Here is a 20,067-nt window from a genome sequence, read left to right as displayed (position 1 = left end):
CTGCCGTGTCTGCCAGCCTCCCGTTTGGGCTAAAGGTAGACAACAATACACTTGGACGTTAATTTAAGTGTGAGTTACTAGACATACATTTCTCATACGTTAGTAGAATGTAAGAATAATGTCATTGCACTTTTATCAACCTTTGTCTTTTCTTCCTGGTGTGTCAGGACAATGTTCTGGCTGCTGAGAAACCACCAGATGCTCCTGGCCAAGACTTGGATGTCAGCAACATCTTTCTGAAGAAGGATGATTTCCTGTTTCCTGTGGACCCTTTGAAGGGCTCCGGGAGCATTGTGGCCAGTGAAAATGATGTGTTCGTTCTGGATGAAACCACCTTGCCACCCAGCACCACTGCTGTCCCTGCAGAGAGTGAGCAGTCCGGTTTCTACCTCCTAAATCACGACACGACATTCACATCACCTTGTATACTGTCAACCACACAGTAACAAACAACACAAAAAAACACATTCAAATCTGATTTAATAGAGTTTTGAAACCATTTATCCATTGTTAATCTCATGGATTCTCCTCTATTCTGTGTTTCACCCTGTTTACCTTCACTGAAGAGAAGGGAGATTCCATGTTCCAGTAACAAACCATGTGTTTTTCCTGTTTTTCTAGATAATGGAAATATTGAAGAAGAGGGATTTCTTCTCAGCAACACCCAGCAAGACTCTCATACTCCCGATGGGGATGGTGTGGTCGGTGCTGGAGGCTTCTCTACCTCCTCCCCTTCACAACCACAGACCACAGAGGCCCCGGTCCCGGCACTTCCCAGAGTAGACCCAGATTTGGATGCTGGCTCTGGCTCCGGCTTCTCTGGGGATGACCAAGGGGCTGACGTCTTCCCATGGTTTCCCGTGACAACTGAGGAGACGGACTACATAGAGGAGGAGGAGGAGGAGGAGGAGGATTCTGTGGTGGGGGAGGTGCATTTACCAGATCCAGAAGTGGAACCGAAGGAGGAAGAGAAGAAGGAGGAGGAGAAGGGGGAAGAGATCACCGAATCTGTCCCGACTGAATCTCCAGAGGACATGGGTCCTTTTGAGTCCCATCCAGAATCAGCCCCAGTTGAGGATGAGCCACAACGGCCTTTCTTGGACAGACTGCCTGTGACCCAAGACATTAGTACCCGACCTGACTACACGACCACCGCTGAAGCCCCTGTGTTCTGGACTGCAGAGACCCTGACCGTGGAGCTCTCCATACAGACGCTGGAGGCCTCTGGGATGTATGACGATTATTACCCAAGCGAACCATTCACCATCATAGCACCAGTCACTGATCATCCCTATCCTCAGTTTTACACCACTGAGGCCCTCGTGTTGGAAGGGCCAGCAGCTGAGACCCATGGTTCTGTTGAGGAGCTGTCGGAGCAAACCAGTCCAATAGAGGTTGAACTCCCCACAGTCACAGAGTCACCTACCTTCATAGACATGGAGCTGTTCACAGTCAAGGAGTCCATCTTCGATATGATCACCGCCAAACCACCAGAGATCGAAGCCTTCACCGACAGACCTTTGCTCTTGGTGCCCGATCCTGAGGATGAAGACGGAGAGGTGGAGATCTTGGAGGAACAGGGGGCGAAGGTCACAGAGCCCTTGGCCACACAACTCCCAGCCCTTGACATCTCAGAGGAGGACCTAGCTGAAGATGAAATATTTGTTGTGGCTGCAGGTACAGCAGCCCCGGAAGTCATAGAGTCTCATAGCATCGTATCCCCCGAGAAGGAATCTCCCTTCACTCGTATATCGGACTCTGTACCGGAAGAGGAGGAAGCCACACACCATCCAGCCACCACCGAAATAGCCCCACATGATGACATTGACATCTCTGAGACACCTGAAATTGCCCCAATGATCCTACCTCCATTCTTCCAGCCAACATTCAGACCCACAGAAAACCTGCTTGAGGCAGCAGAAGAGTCAGATGTTAGCATTGAAGAAGGAGATGTTAGCATGGCGCTAGCACCCCCTTCCCCAGCTCACGACACATACGAACTAGAAATCGGCACTTCAATCCAAGCGGTTGGAGACTACGCACCGGACTCCCCCATGCCGGAAATTGACCTCACCTTCGATGTGTATGGCGGGGACAGCAGCGGGTACTCCAGCATCGCCCACGGATCAGACGTGGGCAGCATCGCCATGGCGATGAGCCCTGGCAAGGATCTGATGGTGTTCTTCAGCCTGAGGGTGACCAACATGATGTTCTCTGAGGACCTCTTCAACAAGAGTTCCACAGAGTACAAAGCCCTGGAGCAGAGGTTCCTCGAACTGGTAAAGGATATATGGGGTTAGCTGCAGTAACATTGGGGTATGGGGGCCATAAATTAATGTTCAGTATGCATAGAGACGGCCTACTCAAGTCCATTTTACCATTTTCATTGCGGTGAATATTGTAATATGTTGCTTATAATGGATTCTGTAGTAGAACTTTCTAATGAACTGTTTCCATTGTTATTGGATTTGTCACAAGTCGTACAGTACCTGTGGGATACAGTATATCTCGGTATTTTGGGAAGCATAAAGTAACAATGTCTCTTTCTGTAGCTTGTCCCTTACCTGCAGTCCAACCTCAGCAACTTCCAGAACCTGGAGATCCTGAATTTCCGTAACGGCAGCATCGTGGTGAACAGCAGGATGAAGTTCGGGAAGCCCGTCTCTCGGGGGGTCACCAACACTGTCTACCTTATCCTAGAGGACTTCGCTAACTCAGCCTTCCAAACCATGAACCTCTCCATAGACAAATACTCACTGGATGTGGAATCAGGTAAACCTCAGCTGCAAACAAGTCATACTTGAGTCTTGAGTGATGTTATTCTGCAGTGAGAGTAGGAAATGTATGAAATCATGTCAACAAGTGCTCATTGTTGTGAAGCATTTCCTGACAGTAATGTCCGTTTGGTGGATGATCTTCTATAGCTGAGGTTTCATTATTGGATCTTGAAAGATGTGAAAGTCGACAACAGAAGCAATGGCACGCTGACCTAACACAAACTTCTCACATTAACACATCAGCAGGAGATTGCTGTATTGATTGAGTCATTGAAGATGACTCTCTGGTTATGAATCATGTTGTTTTCGCAACACTTTGTAACTCAAAGAGCCCACGAAAATAACATAACAATTTCAATGTGTCAATGGCTTTGATACTGTGGCCCCGTGGATGGTGATCTCATGTGGTTGACACTTCTGTTTGTGCTAGGGTTGCAAAATTCTGGGAACTTTCAATAAATTCCTTGGTTTTACCAATATCCCCATTGTTTAGGATTCCAGGAATCAGGAGGGATTAAGCAGGAAATCCAGAATCCTCCAACCAGGTCTTCTGGGAATTTTGCAACCCTCGTCTGGGCAGACGTAAAATGTGACCAGCAACAGTACTGTACAGTATGTGTGATAATGAGGATGAGTCACCATGGTGTTATTCTTTAAGGCCGGCTGGGTCGTTACAGTATAATCTGTGTTGTAATCTGTCTGAGCCAATCATAATCATCTACTGTAACACTGATGCTTAATCATGTCACACATTACTGTAAGGTCTCCACAGGGCGTCGGATTAGAAAAAGACAAAGGTATTTGTTAAGGGTTAAGGTTAGAGTTAGAGAGTTAAGGTTGGAGTTAGGGTTAGAATACTTCGCTCTTTTCTCGAATGGTCCGATAGTGACAACTAAAGTGCTCTGGGCACATCATCATCAGCCAATTTACGACTAAAGTCTGAAACATTCTAACATATATTTTTTGTGGTGTATTTATGTGTTATTTTAGAATTAGTGGGCTTCAACCAGTCAAACCCCCATCCCTGAGTCACCATGTTCTCTGATGGTGAAACTGAGGTCTCACACAACACTTTTGTTTATGTTTTATTTGTTGTTGCCAGGCAACCAGGCAAACCCCTGCAAGTTCCAAGCGTGTAATGAGTATTCAATGTGCACGGTGAACCGCTGGTCCGGGGAGGCGGAGTGTGTGTGTGACGCGGGTTACTTCAGTGTGGACGGACTGCCGTGCCAGAGTATCTGTGACCTGCAGGAGGACTTCTGTCTCAACGATGGGAAGTGTGATATCATCCCCGGCAAGGGAGCCATCTGCAGGTGGGTGGGAGTTTAGTTAAGGACACTGACATGATTAATTCACTATAGGGTTGTGTGTGTGTGTATGTGTGTGTTTGAGATGCATATGGTTCTAATTCTGTTCTGTGTGGTTCTAGATGTCGTGTAGGAGAGAATTGGTGGTACCGCGGGGAACACTGTGAGGAGTATGTGTCAGAACCTCTGGTGGTGGGCATCGCCATAGCGTCGGTGGCTGGCTTCCTATTGGTGGCTTCTGGGGCAATCTTCTTCCTGGCCAGGACTCTAAGGGACGGTTATGACAAGGAGGATTCAGAGGATCCTCTACGGTAAGCAGCAGACTCATAAACCCAGAGGGAGAAGGAGTAAATCAGATTATTTACCTGACCTCTTGTATATACAGATGAATTACGATGTGTAATGGTTATTTAAGATATCACTGCAATGTTGCTTGTAGAGTAATGTTATCTGATAATATTTTGGCTTGCCTAATAACTGTAGTACCAGTCAAAAGTTTGGACACACCTACTTATTCAAGGGTTTTTCTTTATTTTTACTATTTTCTACATTGAAGAATAGTAGTGAAGACGTCAACACTATGAAATAACACATATGGAATCATGTAGTAACCAAAAAAGTGTTAAACAAATCAAAATATGTTTTATATTTGAGATTCTTCAAATAGCCACCCTTTGCTTTGATGACAGTTTTGCATACACTTGGCATTCTCTCAACCAGCTTCACCTGGAATGCTTTTCCAACAGTCTTTGAAGGAGTTCCCACATATGCTGAGCACTTGTTGGCTTTTTCCTTCACTCTGTGGTCCAACTCATCCCAAACCATCTCAATTGGGTTGAGGTCAGGTGATTGTGGAGGCCAGGTCATCTGATGCTGCACTCCATCACTCTCCTTCTTGGTCAAATAGCCCTTACACAGCTTGTCAGATGGGATGGCATATCACTGCAGAATGCTGTGGTAGCCATGCTGGTTAAGTGTGCCTTGAATTCTAAATAAATCACTGACAGTGTCACCAGCAAAGCACCCCCACACCATCACACCTCCTCCTCTATACTTCATGGTGGGAACCACACATGCGGAGATCATCCGTTCACCTACTCTGCGTCTCACAAAGACACGGCGGTTGGAACCAAAAATCTCAAATTTGAACTCATCAGACCAAAGAACAGGTTTCCACCGGTCTAATGTCCATTGCTCGTGTTTCTTGGCCCAGGCAAGTCTCTTCTTCTTTTTGGTGTCCTTTAGTAGTAGTTTCTTTGCAGCAATTCGACCATGAAGGCCTAATTCACGCAGTCTCTGAACAGTTGATGTTGAGATGTGTCTGTTACTTGAACTCTGTGAAGCATTTATTTCGGCTTCAATTTCTGAGGCTGGTAACTCTAATGAACTTATCCTCTGCAGCAGAAGTAACTCTGGGTCTTCCTTTCCTGTGGCGGTCCTCATGAGAGCCAGTTTCATCATAGCGCTCGATGGTTTTTGCGACTGCACTTGAAGAAACTTTCTTGAAATGTTGCATTTTGACTGACCTTCATGTCTTTTAGTAATGATGGACTGTTGTTTCTCTTTGCTTATTTGAGCTGTTCTTGCCATAATATTTGCTTGGTCTTTTACCAAATAGGGCTGTCTTCTGTATACCAACCCTACCTTCTCACAATACAACTGATTGTCTCAAACGCATGAAGAAGGAAAGAAATTCCACAAATGAACTTTTAAGAAGACACACCTGTTAATTGAAATGCATTCTTGGTGACTATCTCATGAAGCTGGTTGAGAGAAAAGCTATCATCAATTGAAAGGGTGGCTACTTTGTAGAACCTCAAATATAAAATATATTTTGATTTCTTAACCTCTATGTGCTAGGTGGGACGCTAGCGTGCCACCCGTGGTGCACTCCATCAACAGCAGGTGCATTTCAAGAGCGGCAAATTTGAATCCAAATAAATGTCAAAATTCAAATTTTTCAAACATACAACTATTTTACACCCTTTGAAAGATAAACATCTCCTTAATCTAACCACGTTTTACGATTTCAAAAAGGTTTTACGGCGAAAGCATAAATTTAGAGTATGTTAGGACAGTACATTTACAAGAGTTGTGTGTAATGTTTTGTCAATTCAAAGACAGGGTAACCAAAACCATAAAACCAGCTAAAATGATGCACTAACCTTTTACAATCTCCATCAGATGACACTCCTAGGACATTATGTTAGACAATGCATGCATTTTTAGTTCTATCAAGTTCATATTTATATCCAAAAACAGCGTTTTACTATGGCATTGATGTTGAGGAAATCGTTTCCCTCCAATAACCGGCAGTCAAGTCAGCGTCACAAATTAAATAATTAAAATTAGAAAACATTGGTAAAATATTATATTGTCATTTAAAGAATTATAGATTTACATCTCTTGAACGCAATCAACTTGCCAGATTTAAAAATAACCTTACTGGGAAATCACACTTTGCAATAATCTGAGCACTGCGCCCAGAAAAATACGCGTTGCGATACAGACTAGACGTCATGTTGGGGAGATCTAAAATCGAAAATACTAGGTAAATAATCCATTACCTTTGATTCTCTTCATCAGATGTCACTTCCAGGTATCACAGGTCCATAACGAATGTAGTTTTGTTCAAAAAAGCTCATCATTTATGTCCAAAAATCTCCGTCTTGTTAGCACATGATCTAAGCCAGCCGGACTTCTCGTCATGAACGAGGGGAAAAATATATATTTACGTTCGTTCAAACATGTCAAACGTTGTATAGCATAAATCATTAGGGCCTTTTTTAACCAGAACATGAATAATATTCAAGGTGGACGAATGCATACTCTTTTATAACGTATTGGAACGAGGGTACCCAACATGAACTCGCGCGCCAGGTGTCGAATGGGCCATCATCGTTCCATGGCTGTTGTTCGGTCAGATCTCCCTCCAGAAGACTCAAAACACTTTGTAAAGGCTGGTGACATCTAGTGGAAGCAATAGGAAGTGCCAAAATATTCCTCAGCCCCTGTGTTTTTCAATGGGATAGGTTTAAAGGCAATACAACACATCAGGTATCCACTTCCTGTCAGAAAATGTCTCAGGGTTTTGCCTGCCAAATGAGTTCTGTTATACTCACAGACACCATTCAAACAGTTTTAGAAAATTTAGGGTGTTTTCTATCCATATGTAATAAGTATATGCATATTCTAGTTACTGGGTAGGAGTGGTAACCAGATTAAATCGGGTATGTTTTTTTATCCAGCCGTGTCAATACTGCCCCCTAGCCCTAACAGGTTAAAAACTTTTTTGGTTACTACATGATTCCATATGTGTTATTTCATAGTTTTGATGTCTTCACTATTTTTCTACAATGTAGAAAATAGTACAAATAAAGAAAAACCCTTGAATGAGTAGGTGCGTCCACACTTTTGACTGGTACTGTATGTAGTAGTACTTAATTGGGTTACGAAATACTATACTGGTGTGTAGACAGACACTAAATGTTGATGGTTGTCCTAAAATGTTTTGGTTAAGTGAAGCTTTGTGCAATGTTAACGGGGTTCTTGACCGAGAATCTGTCTGAGAGAAAGAACTATGAGAGCGTGATCAGACTTCCTTGGCAGCCATGTTGTTTTTGATTAACCAATCAGGACATGTTTATTGAGAAGTATCAAAACAGTGCTGATTGTATTTAGAAGCCCCGAGTTGCAGTATCAACAGTGTGTGTGTGTGTGTGTGTGTGTGTGTGTGTGTGTGTGTGTGTGTGTGTGTGTGTGTGTGTGTGTGTGTGTGTGTGTGTGTGCATGTGCATGCATGTGTGCATGTGCATGCATGCATGCATGCATCCATGTGTAGGCCTGTGTGAATGTGTGTGTGATTGTTTTATGAATCAGTGTGTGCCTCGGCAGCTGCCCTGAATTTAGCCTGCCTGCTTCTAGTGACACAAGGCCTGGTCTCGACAGATAGACCTTGGGCAAATGCCCATGTTAGCACCATGGGCCCTTCTAGCAGCCCCGCCCTGCAGTCTCCCACTGTTACCAATAAACTGTCCACAGACTGCTAGATTGGACTCCTGACCAGTTCAGTGTGTTTCTCATATGAGTGTTTAGCTCATGGAACATGGCATACTGTATAATGTAAAGACTGTATCTGATGGAGCTGCAGTCCACAACACTTCCTGTTCAAAGGTTGGAATGTATAGTTAACAAAACATTTCCAAAAGGGAAATTACATTCATGTTTGTGCTGAAGGTTTTTTATTTAGTACAGCGCAGATTGTCAGATGTTGTTTATTACAGATATGGAGCAGCAGCTGGAGTGAGCTACAGGCAGTGGGGAACTCACAATGGAACTTCATCTGTGGTAGGAATGTGAGAGAGGGAGAGAGAAATAAAGAGAGATAAAGAGGGAGAGAGAGAAATAAAGAGAGAGGGAGAGAGAGAAATAAAGGGAGATAAAGAGGAAGAGAGAGAGAGAAATAAAGGGAGAGAGAGAAATAAAGAGAGGGAGAGAGAGAAATAAAGAGAGGGAGAGAGAAATAAAGAGAGGGAGAGAGAGAAATAAAGAGAGAGAGAAAAATAAAGGGAGGGAGAGAGGGGGAGAGGGAGAGGGGGAGGGAGAGGGAGGGAGAGAGAGATCGTTAGGTACAGAATAACATGCCAACGTAGGTTGATATCAGGTTGACATCCTGTTTAGAGTGGACAGGACACATTGTCACTTCCCACCCACTGGCATAGGTCATCACGTATCATGCCAACCCCATACGGCTGTGTTTGTATGTGTGACTCACTTGGCCGCACCGCAGGTACAGGCTGAAATGTTATTGTTCATCATTATTACCGGTAAGTAGACAGAACACATCATTCTCAGTGGTGTGACATCAGCCACCTTTCTATTGAACCAGAGAAAATGTTCCAGCTTCCATCGTTTTCAACAAACATATTTTTTTAACATTTATTTTATTTCACCTTTATTTAACCTCTCTGGGCTAGGCAGGACGAATTCGTCCCACCTACCTAACAGCCACTTTAAGCCTGTGGCGCGATTTTCAAAACCTTCAAAATCCTATTACTTCAATTTCTCAAACATATGACTATTTTACAGCTATTTAAAGACAAGACTCTCGTTAATCTAACCACACTGTCCGATTTCAAAAAGGCTTTACAACGAAAGCAAAACATTAGATTATGTCAGCAGAGTACCAAGCCAGAAATAATCAGACACCCATTTTTCAAGCCAGCATATAATGTCACCAAAACCCAGAAGACAGCTAAATGCAGCACTCACCTTTGATGATCTTCATCAGATGACAACCCTAGGACATTATGTTATACAATACATGCATGTTTTGTTCAATCAAGTTCATATTTATATCAAAAACCAGCTTTTTACATTAGCATGTGACGTTCAGAACTAGCATACCCCCCGCAAACTTCCGGGGAATTCGCTAACATTTTACTAAATTACTCACGATAAACGTTCACAAAAAGCATAACAATTATTTTAAGAATTATAGATACAGACCTCCTCTATGCACTCGATATGTCCGATTTTAAAATAGCTTTTTGGTGAAAGCACATTTTGCAATATTCTAAGTACATAGCCCAGGCATCACGGGCTAGCTATTTAGACACCCGGCAAGTTTAGCACTCACCATAATCATATTTACTATTATAAAAGTTTGATTACCTTTTGTTGTCTTCGTCAGAATGCACTCCCAGGACTGCTACTTCAATAACAAATGTTGGTTTGGTCCAAAATAATCCATCGTTATATCCGAATAGCGGCGTTTTGTTCGTGCGTCCCAGACACTATCCGAAATGGTAAAGAAGGGTCGTGCGCATGGCGCAATTCGTGACAAAAAAATTCTAAATATTCCATTACCGTACTTCGAAGCATGTCAACCGCTGTTTAAAATAAATTTTTATGCCATTTTTCTCGTAGAAAAGCGATAATATTCCGACCGGGAATCTCCTTTTCGGCAAACAGAGGAAAAAATCACAAAGACGGGGGCGGTCAGGTCACACGCCTAAGCCCACAGTCCCTTGATCGGCCACTTGAGAAAGGCGATAATGTGTTTCAGCCTGGGGCTGGGATGACGACATTCAGGTTTTTCCCGGGCTCTGAGCGCCTATGGACGACGTAGGAAGTGTTACGTTAGAGCAGAGATCCTTAGTAAAAGATAGAGATGGCAAAGAAGTTCCAGAAATGGTCAGACATGCCACTTCCTGTAAAGGAATCTCTCAGGTTTTGACCTGCCATTTGAGTTCTGTTATACTCACAGACACCATTCAAACAGTTTTAGAAACTTTAGGGTGTTTTCTGTCCATATATAATAAGTATATGCATATTCTAGTTACTGGGTAGGATTAGTAACCAGATTAATTCGGGTACGTTTTTTATCCAGCCGTGAAAATACTGCCCCCTAGCCATAAGAGGTTAAGAGCAGTTGGAGGCCACGGAAGGAGTGTTGTATGGCATTGAAGCTCATTTGGAGGTTTATTAACACAGTGTCCAAAGAAGGGCCAGATGTATACAGAATGGTGTCGTCTGCGTAGAGGTGGATCAAAGATTCACCCGCAGCAAGAGCAACATCACTGATGTATACAGAGAAAAGAGTTGGCCCGAGAATTGAACCCTGTGGCACCCCCCATAGAGACTGCCAGAGGTCCGGACAACAGGCCCTCCGATTTGACACACTGAACTCTATCAGAGAAGTAGTTGGTAAACCAGGCGAGGCAGTCATTAGAGAAAACAAGGCTGTTGAGTCTGCTGATAAGAATATGGTGATTGACAGAGTCGAAAGCCTTGGCCAGGTCGATAAAGACAGCTGCACAGTACTGTCTTTTATCGATGGTGGTTATGATATCGTTTAGGACCTTGAGCGTGGCTGAGGTGCACCCGTGACCAGCTTGGAAACCGGATTGCATAGCGGAGAAGGTACGGTGGGATTCGAAGTGGACGGTGATCTGTTTGTTCACTTGGCTTTCGAAGACTTTAGAAAGGCAGGGCAGGATGGATATAGGTCTGTAACAGTTTGGGTCTAGAGTGTCTCCCCCTTTGTAGAGGGGGATGACCGCGGCCGCTTTCGAATCTTTAGGAATCTCAGACGATACGAAAGAGAGGTTGAACAGACTAGTAATAGGGGTTGCGACAATGGCGGCACATACATTTAGGAAGAGAGGGTCCAGATTGTCTAGCCCAGCTGATATGTAGGGATCCAGATTTTGCAGCTCTTTCAGGACATCAGCTGTCTGGATTTGGGTGAAGGAGAAGCGGGGGGGGGGGGGGGGGGGCTTGGGCCAGTTGCTGCGGGGGGTGCAGAGCTGTTGGCCGGGTTGGGGTAGCCAGGTGGAAAGCATGGCCAGCCGTAGAGGAATGCTTATTGAAATTCTCGATTATTGTGGATTTATCGGTGGTGACAGTGTTTCCTAGTGGGCAGCTGAGAGAAGTGGGCAGCTGAGAGGAGGTGCTCTTATTCTCCATGGACTTTACAGTGTCCCAAAACCTTTTGGAATTAGTGCTGCAGGATGCACATTTCTGTTTGAAAAAGCTAGCCTTCACTTTCCTAACTGACTGTGTATATTGGTTCCTGACTTCCCTGAAAAGTTGCGTATCACGGGGACAATTCGAAGCTAGTGCAGTGCGCCACAGGATGTTTTTGTGCTGGTCAAGGGCAGTCAAGTCTGGAGTGAACCAAAGGCTAAATCTGTTATTAGTTCTACATTTTTGAAAGGGGCCTGCTTAATAACGATGCCCCTCTCCTACCTGTTTCACAGAGATCGGGACAGTTTGCCATCCTTAGAGAGAGCCACCAAGTTCAACCCCATGTATGAGAGTGATGTGGCCACAGCAGAGTACTACAGGCGGTACGAAGACGACGTGCCGCACCACAGTACAGGCAGCGCAGACACCTCTGTGGACTTCTGCAGTGACGAGATACTCCAAATCTACGACAACTCCGAGCTCACCAGAGAGGTACGTAGAGGCTGTCTGAGTGGTTGACTGCTGGGAGGACTGTAAGAGAGAGACAGAGACAGTTGGCAACAGACTGGCTCTCTGGGGGATTTCTAGAGACATCATTCCAGATCATTCCAAGGGTCTTAACATTGTTAAAGATCTTTTTCAAGTAAATACAAGAAGGTTAGAGCTAAAGTGTAAAGTACTGTGAAACTGTTAGTACTCATATGGTAATTATACACTGGAGTACATTATACATACATGTAGTATTGCGGCATAGGACCTAGGTAACATGAAGTGTTACCAGAGAGCTTTATCAACAATCAACTTTAGGTCTAAATAAGGCACCGTAACACGTGTGTATGAGATTCTATTTTCACCCTGAGTCTTTAGCCTCAGTGCTTATGGTGGAAGAGGAGTGCTAGCCCAGACAACAGCATTGGGCAGGCAGTATGGAAACCATCACAAATCCATCCGGCCTTACATCAACCCCTAATGTTACATAACCGTCTCTCTCTCTCTCTCTCTCTCTCTCCTCTCTCTCACACACCTCTCTCCTTTCTCTCTCTTTCACTCTCTCTCTTACCTCTCTCTCTCACACACCTCTCTCCCACCTCTCTCTTTCACTCTCTCTCTTACCTCTCTCTCTTCTCTCTCTCACACCTCTCTCCCCTCTCTCTTTCACTCTCTTTCCTCCCACATTATTCTCTCTCTCTACCCCCACATCTCTTTCTTTCTTTCTTTCTTTCTTTCTTTCTTTCTTTCTTTCTTTCTTTCTTTCTTTCTTTCTTCTCTTTCTTTCTTTCTTTCTTTCTTTCTCATTCCCTCTCCCTCTCTCATAGCAAATTCAGGACCGCCTAAGGATAATTGAGCTGTGTGCCAAAGACCGTCAGTTTGCAGACTTTGTACGGCAGCATCAAGTGTGAGTTGCTGCTGCTGTATTCTTAATGTCTGTCTGTGTGAATTCTGTCTGTCTGTCTGTCTGTCTGTCTGTCTGTCTGTCTGTCTGTCTGTCTGTCTGTCTGTCTGTCTGTCTGTCTGTCTGTCTGTCTGTCTGTCTGTCTGTCTGTCCTGTCTGTCAGACAGACAGACAGACAGACAGACAGACAGACAGACAGACAGACAGACAGACAGACAGACAGACAGACAGACAGACAGACAGACAGACAGACAGACAGACAGACAGACAGACAGATGGTAAATTGAAGTGGGTATAGCCAGACTACAGTAGGCTGGCCCACCTGATACACTAAACCTCCTGCTAGCTGGAGATTATGTACTTTCAGCGTAGTGCTGAGTGGTTAGTGCTGAGCGGTGAGCCAGGGTTCAGACTGTCAAATCTCTCCTTACCTTGGGGCTGGGAGGACAAGACAGGACACACGTCCTCTGTATGGTCATGGTCACCCCAGACCTTGGAAAGGGAACAGAGCAGACTAGAACGCAGCAGACTACAGGAGACCTTTCTGTCTGGCCTGGCCTGTCTGTTTGCCTGTGGTGTGACTGGAGCAGGATACACACTTCACACAGTATGAGAACCTCTATACAGGAAACGTCTCCAGTCCAGACTACCTGTTCCAAAACCATTAGTGGAGCTATTTAGACATTCAGTTGTAGAGTTTCTGTTTCACTGGCCTTGTGTCAGCTCACATGGTCTGCATCCCATATAGTACACTATCCCTACAAAGTGCACTATTTTTGTCCAGAGCCCTATGGACCCCAGTCTATAGTGGTGCACTTTATAAGGAATAGGGTGCTATTTGAGATGCAGACCATAGTCTGTCTCTTTCTATGGAATGTTCTAGATTATGGAAGGTTCTAGAGTATGGAAGGTTCTAGAGTGGTCAGTAAGTCAGAGACACAAGCAGCTGGGGCCGTGGGGGCGTCAGTCATTCACCTGTTCCAGGTATCAAGTTCCAGACAAAAACACCACTGCAGGATGGCCAAATACTCAAATCAAATGACATTTTATTTGTCACATACACATGTTTAGCAGATGTTGTTGCGGGTGTAGCGAAATGCTTGTGTTTCTAGCTCCAACAGTGCAGTAGTATCTAACAATTCACAACAATACACACAAATCTAAAAGTGAAAGAATGGAATTAAAGGAATATATAAATATTAGGATGAGCAATGTTGGAGTGGCATAGACTAAAATCCTGTAGAATAGAATACAGAATATGAGATTAGTAAAGTAAAAATATGTAAACATTATTAAAGTGACTAGTGTTCCATTATTAAAGTGGCCAGTAATTTGAAGTCTATGTATATGGGGCAGCAGCCTCTAAGGTGCAGAGTTATGTAACCGGATGGAAGCTGCCTTGTGATGGCTATTTAACAGTCTGATGGGCTTGAGATAGAAGCTGTTTTTCAGTCTCTCGGTCTCAGCTTTGATACTAGTTAAGTTCCTTCCCAGCTGTAAACAGTGGAAAAGGAGAAGAGTTGGGCCAGTCAGAACCGGGACAGCTAGGACGGTCAGTTCAGGTACACTTCTGATCTAGAGATACTACGTCCAGTCTGCTGTACAAAGAGAATAGACAGAGTCTTTGTGAAAGGCAGATGGAAGGAAACCCAGTAAGGATAATAGTCTCTGGGCCTGTGTAGAGCCAGTCAGAGGAGGCAAACAGACCAAGAGAAGGGAGTGGGTTGGAGACGGTTCATAGGCCGCATCAAACATCCCTCTTCGAGGCAGAAAAATAAAATTTTAAAGTTGACAGGCATCCCCAGGGTTTAAGTGTTGGGTGGTTTAAGTGTGGTTTGTGTGCAATTTTGAGCCACATCGGTCACTGTCAAAAGCCTCAATCTAATCTACTCCTGTTGTGTGTGCTGACAGAGCGCTGGACAGAAGAGCGAGCTCTGAAACATAGGAATGCTGGAGAGCCAGCTGATCACTGTGAACCTCAAGGTACTTTCTCTTTGATTCCTGACATGTCTAGAATGGTCATAGAATAGGCCTAACCTTAGCTTGTCTTAAATATACTTTTATACTATATTGTCATTGATAGGCAATGTGTAGTTGTTGCGATATTGGCTGTAGATGGTATTAAGCCACAGTGTGCTGTCATAACTGGGTTTGATAGCTACAAACCACCTACATTTAAATTGTAAACCTCCCTTCTGATACACTACAAACTATCTACATTTAAACTGTAAAACTCCCTTCTGATAGATTACAAACTATCTGCATTTAAGCTGTAAACCTCCCTTCTCTCTTTCCATTCAGAAACATGCCTTTGTCTTTGACTTGAGAAAGAGGAAAGTGTCTTTTGTTGCCATGGTGCTTCTGATGGACTCTGCAGAATGACCAGATGAAGAGGATGGATATTTAAAAGTCTTCTCTATGAGGCGTGATGTGTTGTACTGTTGCAACGTCTCACTGACTCTGTTTCTATGACCTAATATTTTTCTAAAGGTGTAAATACTTTTATTTTTGTTGTTTAATTTTTTTCTTCTGTTATCACAGCCATCACCTTATCCTATGAGCTAGCCTCCTGCTCAGCTAGCCATCAAACATCTAGATACAGTTACTGTCAAAAAGGTTTGCTGCATTGCACCTCTTACTTGCACAAATCTGTGAACAAACAACAAACAGACTTCAATTGTTGTGTCCTTAGTTAGTTTGGACGTGTGGGTCCCTTCCTGCTCTGTTCTCCCTAAACATGGTCTTCCTCAGTGCCTTCACTTGGTTTCAGTTAGCATTGTGGGGTGTTGTGTCCTGAAACGTAACGCGGCTGCTGGCAGGACCCTTGAAGTTCACTGGATGTCACTGGAAGGCTACTGTCCTGCATGGAAACTAACTAACTACTGGTTTAATCAACTTTGTTTCCACGTAATTTCAACGCCCAAATTCAATGTGATGAAGTTGAACTGTTTGGAGTAGAAAAGAGAAATCAACGTAAGAGAATTTCTGATTTTTTCACCTAACTTTTAACCTAAATCCAATGACTTGGTGACATTTTTTGTTGATTTCACATTGAATTCACGTTAGTTGACAACTCAACCAAATGTAAATCAAAACTATACGTAGAACTGACATCTGTGCCCAGTGGGTACTGACTGGTTGGCACAGGCTAACGCTATATAGCCTCCACTGAAATGACCAAATATCCTGGTTGCTGTACTTACTTGAACATGATTTTGGCAAAAAGTTGTAGATTATCAATTGTGTAGACATGAATTGATAGTGTATTTAACTGTTGGAATGAGTATAGATTGATATACTGGAATTGTGATTGTTAGTAACCCCTTTTGGCCCTAGCCAATAGCCCATGAAGACATGTTTCTCTGAGTTTTCTCATTTCTGAAATCTGATATCTGCTGGTTAGTCCACGTATCCATGACGATCCCAAGCAACCATGACGATCCCAAGCCTTTGTATATATCAGGAGTCGACTATATTCATCCATATGTTTTGATGAACCAAATGTCCTCAACCCATTGAAAAAGGGGTTAAATGTGTACGTTGTCTCTGTTGATGTGTTTTCTATGTTTTCTCATAGTTCAGAGATTAACAAGACACTGGAGTTATGATCTGTGTTGTGTATGTTAGACTTACTGGTTGAAAGCCAACAGACACTTTTTGTAATAAAATGTCAATATTTTTTACAATATTATAATGCATGTCATTTTATCAAGCAAATCTATACAGTGAGGGAAAAAAGTATTTGATCCCCTGCTGATTTTGTACGTTTGCCCACTGACAAAGAAATTATCAGTCTATAATTTTAATGGTAGGTTTATTTGAACAGTGAGAGACAGAATAACAACAATAAAATCCAGAAAAACGCATGTCAAAAATGTTATAAATTGATTTGCATTTTAATGAGGGAAATAAGTATTTGATTCCTCTGCAAAACATGACTTAGTACTTGGTGGCAAAACCCTTGTTGGCAATCACAGAGGTCAGACGTTTCTTGTAGTTGGCCACCAGGTTTGCACATATCTCAGGAGGGATTTTGTCCCACTCCTCTTTGCAGATCTTCTCCAAGTCATTAAGGTTTCGAGGCTGACGTTTGGCAACTCGAACCTTCAGCTCCCTCCACAGATTTTCTATGGAATTAAGGTCTGGAGACTGGCTAGGCCACTCCAGGACCTTAATGTGCTTCCTCTTGAGCCACTCCTTTGTTGTCTTGGCCGTGTGTTTTGGGTCATTGTCATGCTGGAATACCCATCCATGACCCATTTTCAATGCCCTGGCTGAGGGAAGGAGGTTCTCACCCAAGATTTGACGGTACATGGCCCTGTCCATCGTCCCTTTGATGCGGTGAAGTTGTCCTGTCCCCTTAGCAGAAAAACACCCCCAAAGCATAATGTTTCCACCTCCATGTTTGACGGTGGGGATGGTGTTCTTGGGGTCATGGGCTGCATTCCTCCTCCTCCAAACACGGCGAGTTGAGTTGATGCCAAAGAGCTCCATTTTGGTCTCATCTGACCACAACACTTTCACCCAGTTGTGCTCTGAATCATTCAGATGTTCATTGGCAAACTTCAGACGGGCATGTATATGTGCTTTCTTGAGCAGGGGGACCTTGCGGGCGCTGCAGGATTTCAGTCCTTCACGGCGTAGTGTGTTGTTTTCTTTGTGACTATGGTCCCAGCTGCCTTGAGATCATTGACAAGATCCTCCCGTGTAGTTCTGGGCTGATTCCTCACCGTTCTCAGCCTTCCCTGTAGCTCAGTTGGTAGAGCATGGTGTTTGCAACGCCAGGGTTGTGGGTTCGATTCCCACGGGGGGCCAGCAAAAAAAAAAAATGTATGAAATTGTATGAAATGTATGCATTCACTACTGTAAGTTGCTCTGGATAAGAGCGTCTGCTAAATGACTAAAATGTAAAAATGTAAAAAATGTTCTCATGATCATTGCAACTCCACGAGGTGAGATCTTGCATGGAGCCAAGGAGACAGTTCTTTTGTGTTTCTTCCATTTGAGAATAATCGCACCAACTGTTGTCACCTTCTCACCAAGCTGCTTGGCATTGGTCTTGTAGCCCATTCCAGCCTTGTGTAGGTCTACAATCTTGTTCCTGACATCCTTGGAGAGCTCTTTGGTCTTGGCCATGGTAGAGAGTTTGGAATCTGATTGATTGCTTCTGTGGACAGGTGTCTTTTATTTACATTTTAGTCATTCAGCAGACACGCTTATCCAGAGCGACTTAAAGTAGTGAATGCATACATTTCATACATGTTTTATTTTTGTACTGGCCCCCCGTGGGAATCAAACCCACAACCCTGGCGTTGCACACACCATGCTGGCGTTGCAAACACCATGCTCTACCAACTGAGCCACAGGGAAGACCTTTAAGAGTGTGCTCCTAATCTCAGCTCGTTACCTGTATAAAAGACACCTGGGAGCCAGAAATCTTTCTGATTGAGAGGGGGTCAAATACTTATTTCCCTCATTAAAATGCAAATCAATTTATACAATTTTTGACATGGGTTTTTCTGGATTTTTTTGTTGTTATTCTGTCTCTCACTGTTCAAATAAACCTACCATTAAAATTATAGACTGATCATTTCTTTGTCAGTGGGCAAATGTACAAACTCAGCAGGGGATCAAATACTTTTTTCCCTCACTGTATTTATCAAGCCTTCATATCACTGAGTATACCAAACACTAGGAACACCTTCCTAATATTGAGTTGCTGTACAGTACAGTATTGGTTTGTTCTGGGATGAAAGTAAAGTGGCCAATGTCAATAACATTCCTTTGTTTGCACCTCAAATATACAGAGAAAAAGCATTCTTGGCACACAGATCGCTCCATGCTGAATGAAGTTGACGTTTAGGTAATCTTTGAGATTGGCAGTCTGCCTGCGTTGGACACAGCCAGTAGCTCACTTAAATACAGAGTGACAAGTAACCTTACCACACAGCTAAGGTCACACTTAAGAAAGATATTTGCTCAGTGTAGAGGCTTACAATGATTTAAAGTAACAATGACTTACAGTGATTAAAGTCCAACGTTGTTGGTGTTTTTGGACAAAACATGTCTATCCCTAGCCTAACCCTTGCATGGAACACCCATATCCCCTCTGAGATGTTTCAGTGGTTTTACTCCACCCCCCTGGAAACAAGGATAACCCTCTGATTTCTCCTTCTTCTCTGTACAACTCCACTATTGGGTGTCAACTTCTTGTCTAGATAATTTATGGAACCTTCAAACAAGTGAACCCATGCGTGGACGGGAAAATTACGGCATATTCAATGGACTCTCCAATGACATAGAACATGACTTCCACTGGATGATTTGCTAGCTATGCCATTCTACTTCCAAAACCACAATGGCTTTAATAACAGCTCTCCCCCACGCATAGTCTCTAAGTATCCATAGCACCGATAGAAAACAGTGCTATCAAGTCTTACTAAGGGGTCCCAGTTGGGACACAGTCGAGTCACTGAACTACATGCACGTCAGTTGTGTTACCATGCAAAGAGGAGATTTATCAACCAGCTGTGCATTTGCTTGGGATTCAGGACTAATGGAAAGGTCATCGGGTGTAGCTCAAATCTGATCATGTAGTACTTCTCCAATGATGTGAATGCTATGACGCCAATAGATAAGTGAATCATCCCTTTGATGGGCCAGATCACTTCCTGTTTTCTTCTCCTTGTGTTTTGAAACACAGGAAGACATAGTGGAGTGACTAGAGTTCTTTATAATAAAGAAGTGTTAGCTTAAAGTTGCACTATGCAGAAATCGCTCCATTTCCTTGTTGCTAAAGTTCTAATAGTTTGCCTAATTTCAGTTTATGTGACAAAACAAGCAAGTATAGTGTAGAGAATCATTGTACCATCTAAACCGCTGTTGAAATATATTTTCCATAACCAAAAATATTGTATTTTCAGCTGTTCGAAGCTGGTGTGCAAAACCGAAAGTAAAAGATGCAAAACCTAAACTTAAGAATAGGAAGCATAGAAATAGCGCACACAAAACAGACCTACCACTTCTTAGACTTTCTTTCAATGAGAATGACGGATCTATAACTCATTTATATGTGAATTTGGTTGTGTCGCCCACAAACTTACATATTGCAGCTTTAAGT

The 20,067-nt window shown here is 43.4% G+C and overlaps 1 protein-coding gene across 2 annotated transcripts in view; it reads left to right on the top strand.

Moving 5' to 3' along the window:
• LOC106574795 (uncharacterized) overlaps positions 1–16,635 on the top strand; it is a 34,533-nt gene extending 17,898 nt beyond the window's left edge. Inside the window, exons 12-20 of one of the 2 annotated variants that reach the window (XM_045697984.2) lie at positions 168–369; positions 622–2,279; positions 2,553–2,772; positions 3,880–4,090; positions 4,207–4,395; positions 11,848–12,046; positions 12,871–12,950; positions 14,859–14,930; positions 15,249–16,635. In XM_045697984.2, the coding sequence (XP_045553940.2) occupies positions 168–369; positions 622–2,279; positions 2,553–2,772; positions 3,880–4,090; positions 4,207–4,395; positions 11,848–12,046; positions 12,871–12,950; positions 14,859–14,892 (2,793 nt within the window). In that variant the 3' untranslated portion in view covers positions 14,893–14,930; positions 15,249–16,635. Of the gene's footprint in view, positions 1–167; positions 370–621; positions 2,280–2,552; positions 2,773–3,879; positions 4,091–4,206; positions 4,396–11,847; positions 12,047–12,870; positions 12,955–14,858; positions 14,931–15,248 lie in introns of those variants that run through there. The other variant, XM_082963011.1, reaches the window with a different exon arrangement.
• Positions 16,636–20,067: the final 3,432 nt, after the last annotated feature.

This window comes from Salmo salar, chromosome 16 (assembly GCF_965601325.2).
Source record: "Salmo salar chromosome 16, fSalSal1, whole genome shotgun sequence".
In the NCBI taxonomy this organism is placed as follows: domain Eukaryota; kingdom Metazoa; phylum Chordata; class Actinopteri; order Salmoniformes; family Salmonidae; genus Salmo; species Salmo salar.
The sequence above is the reverse complement of the archived record's forward strand: the minus strand, read 5'-3'. Positions and strand labels throughout refer to the sequence as shown.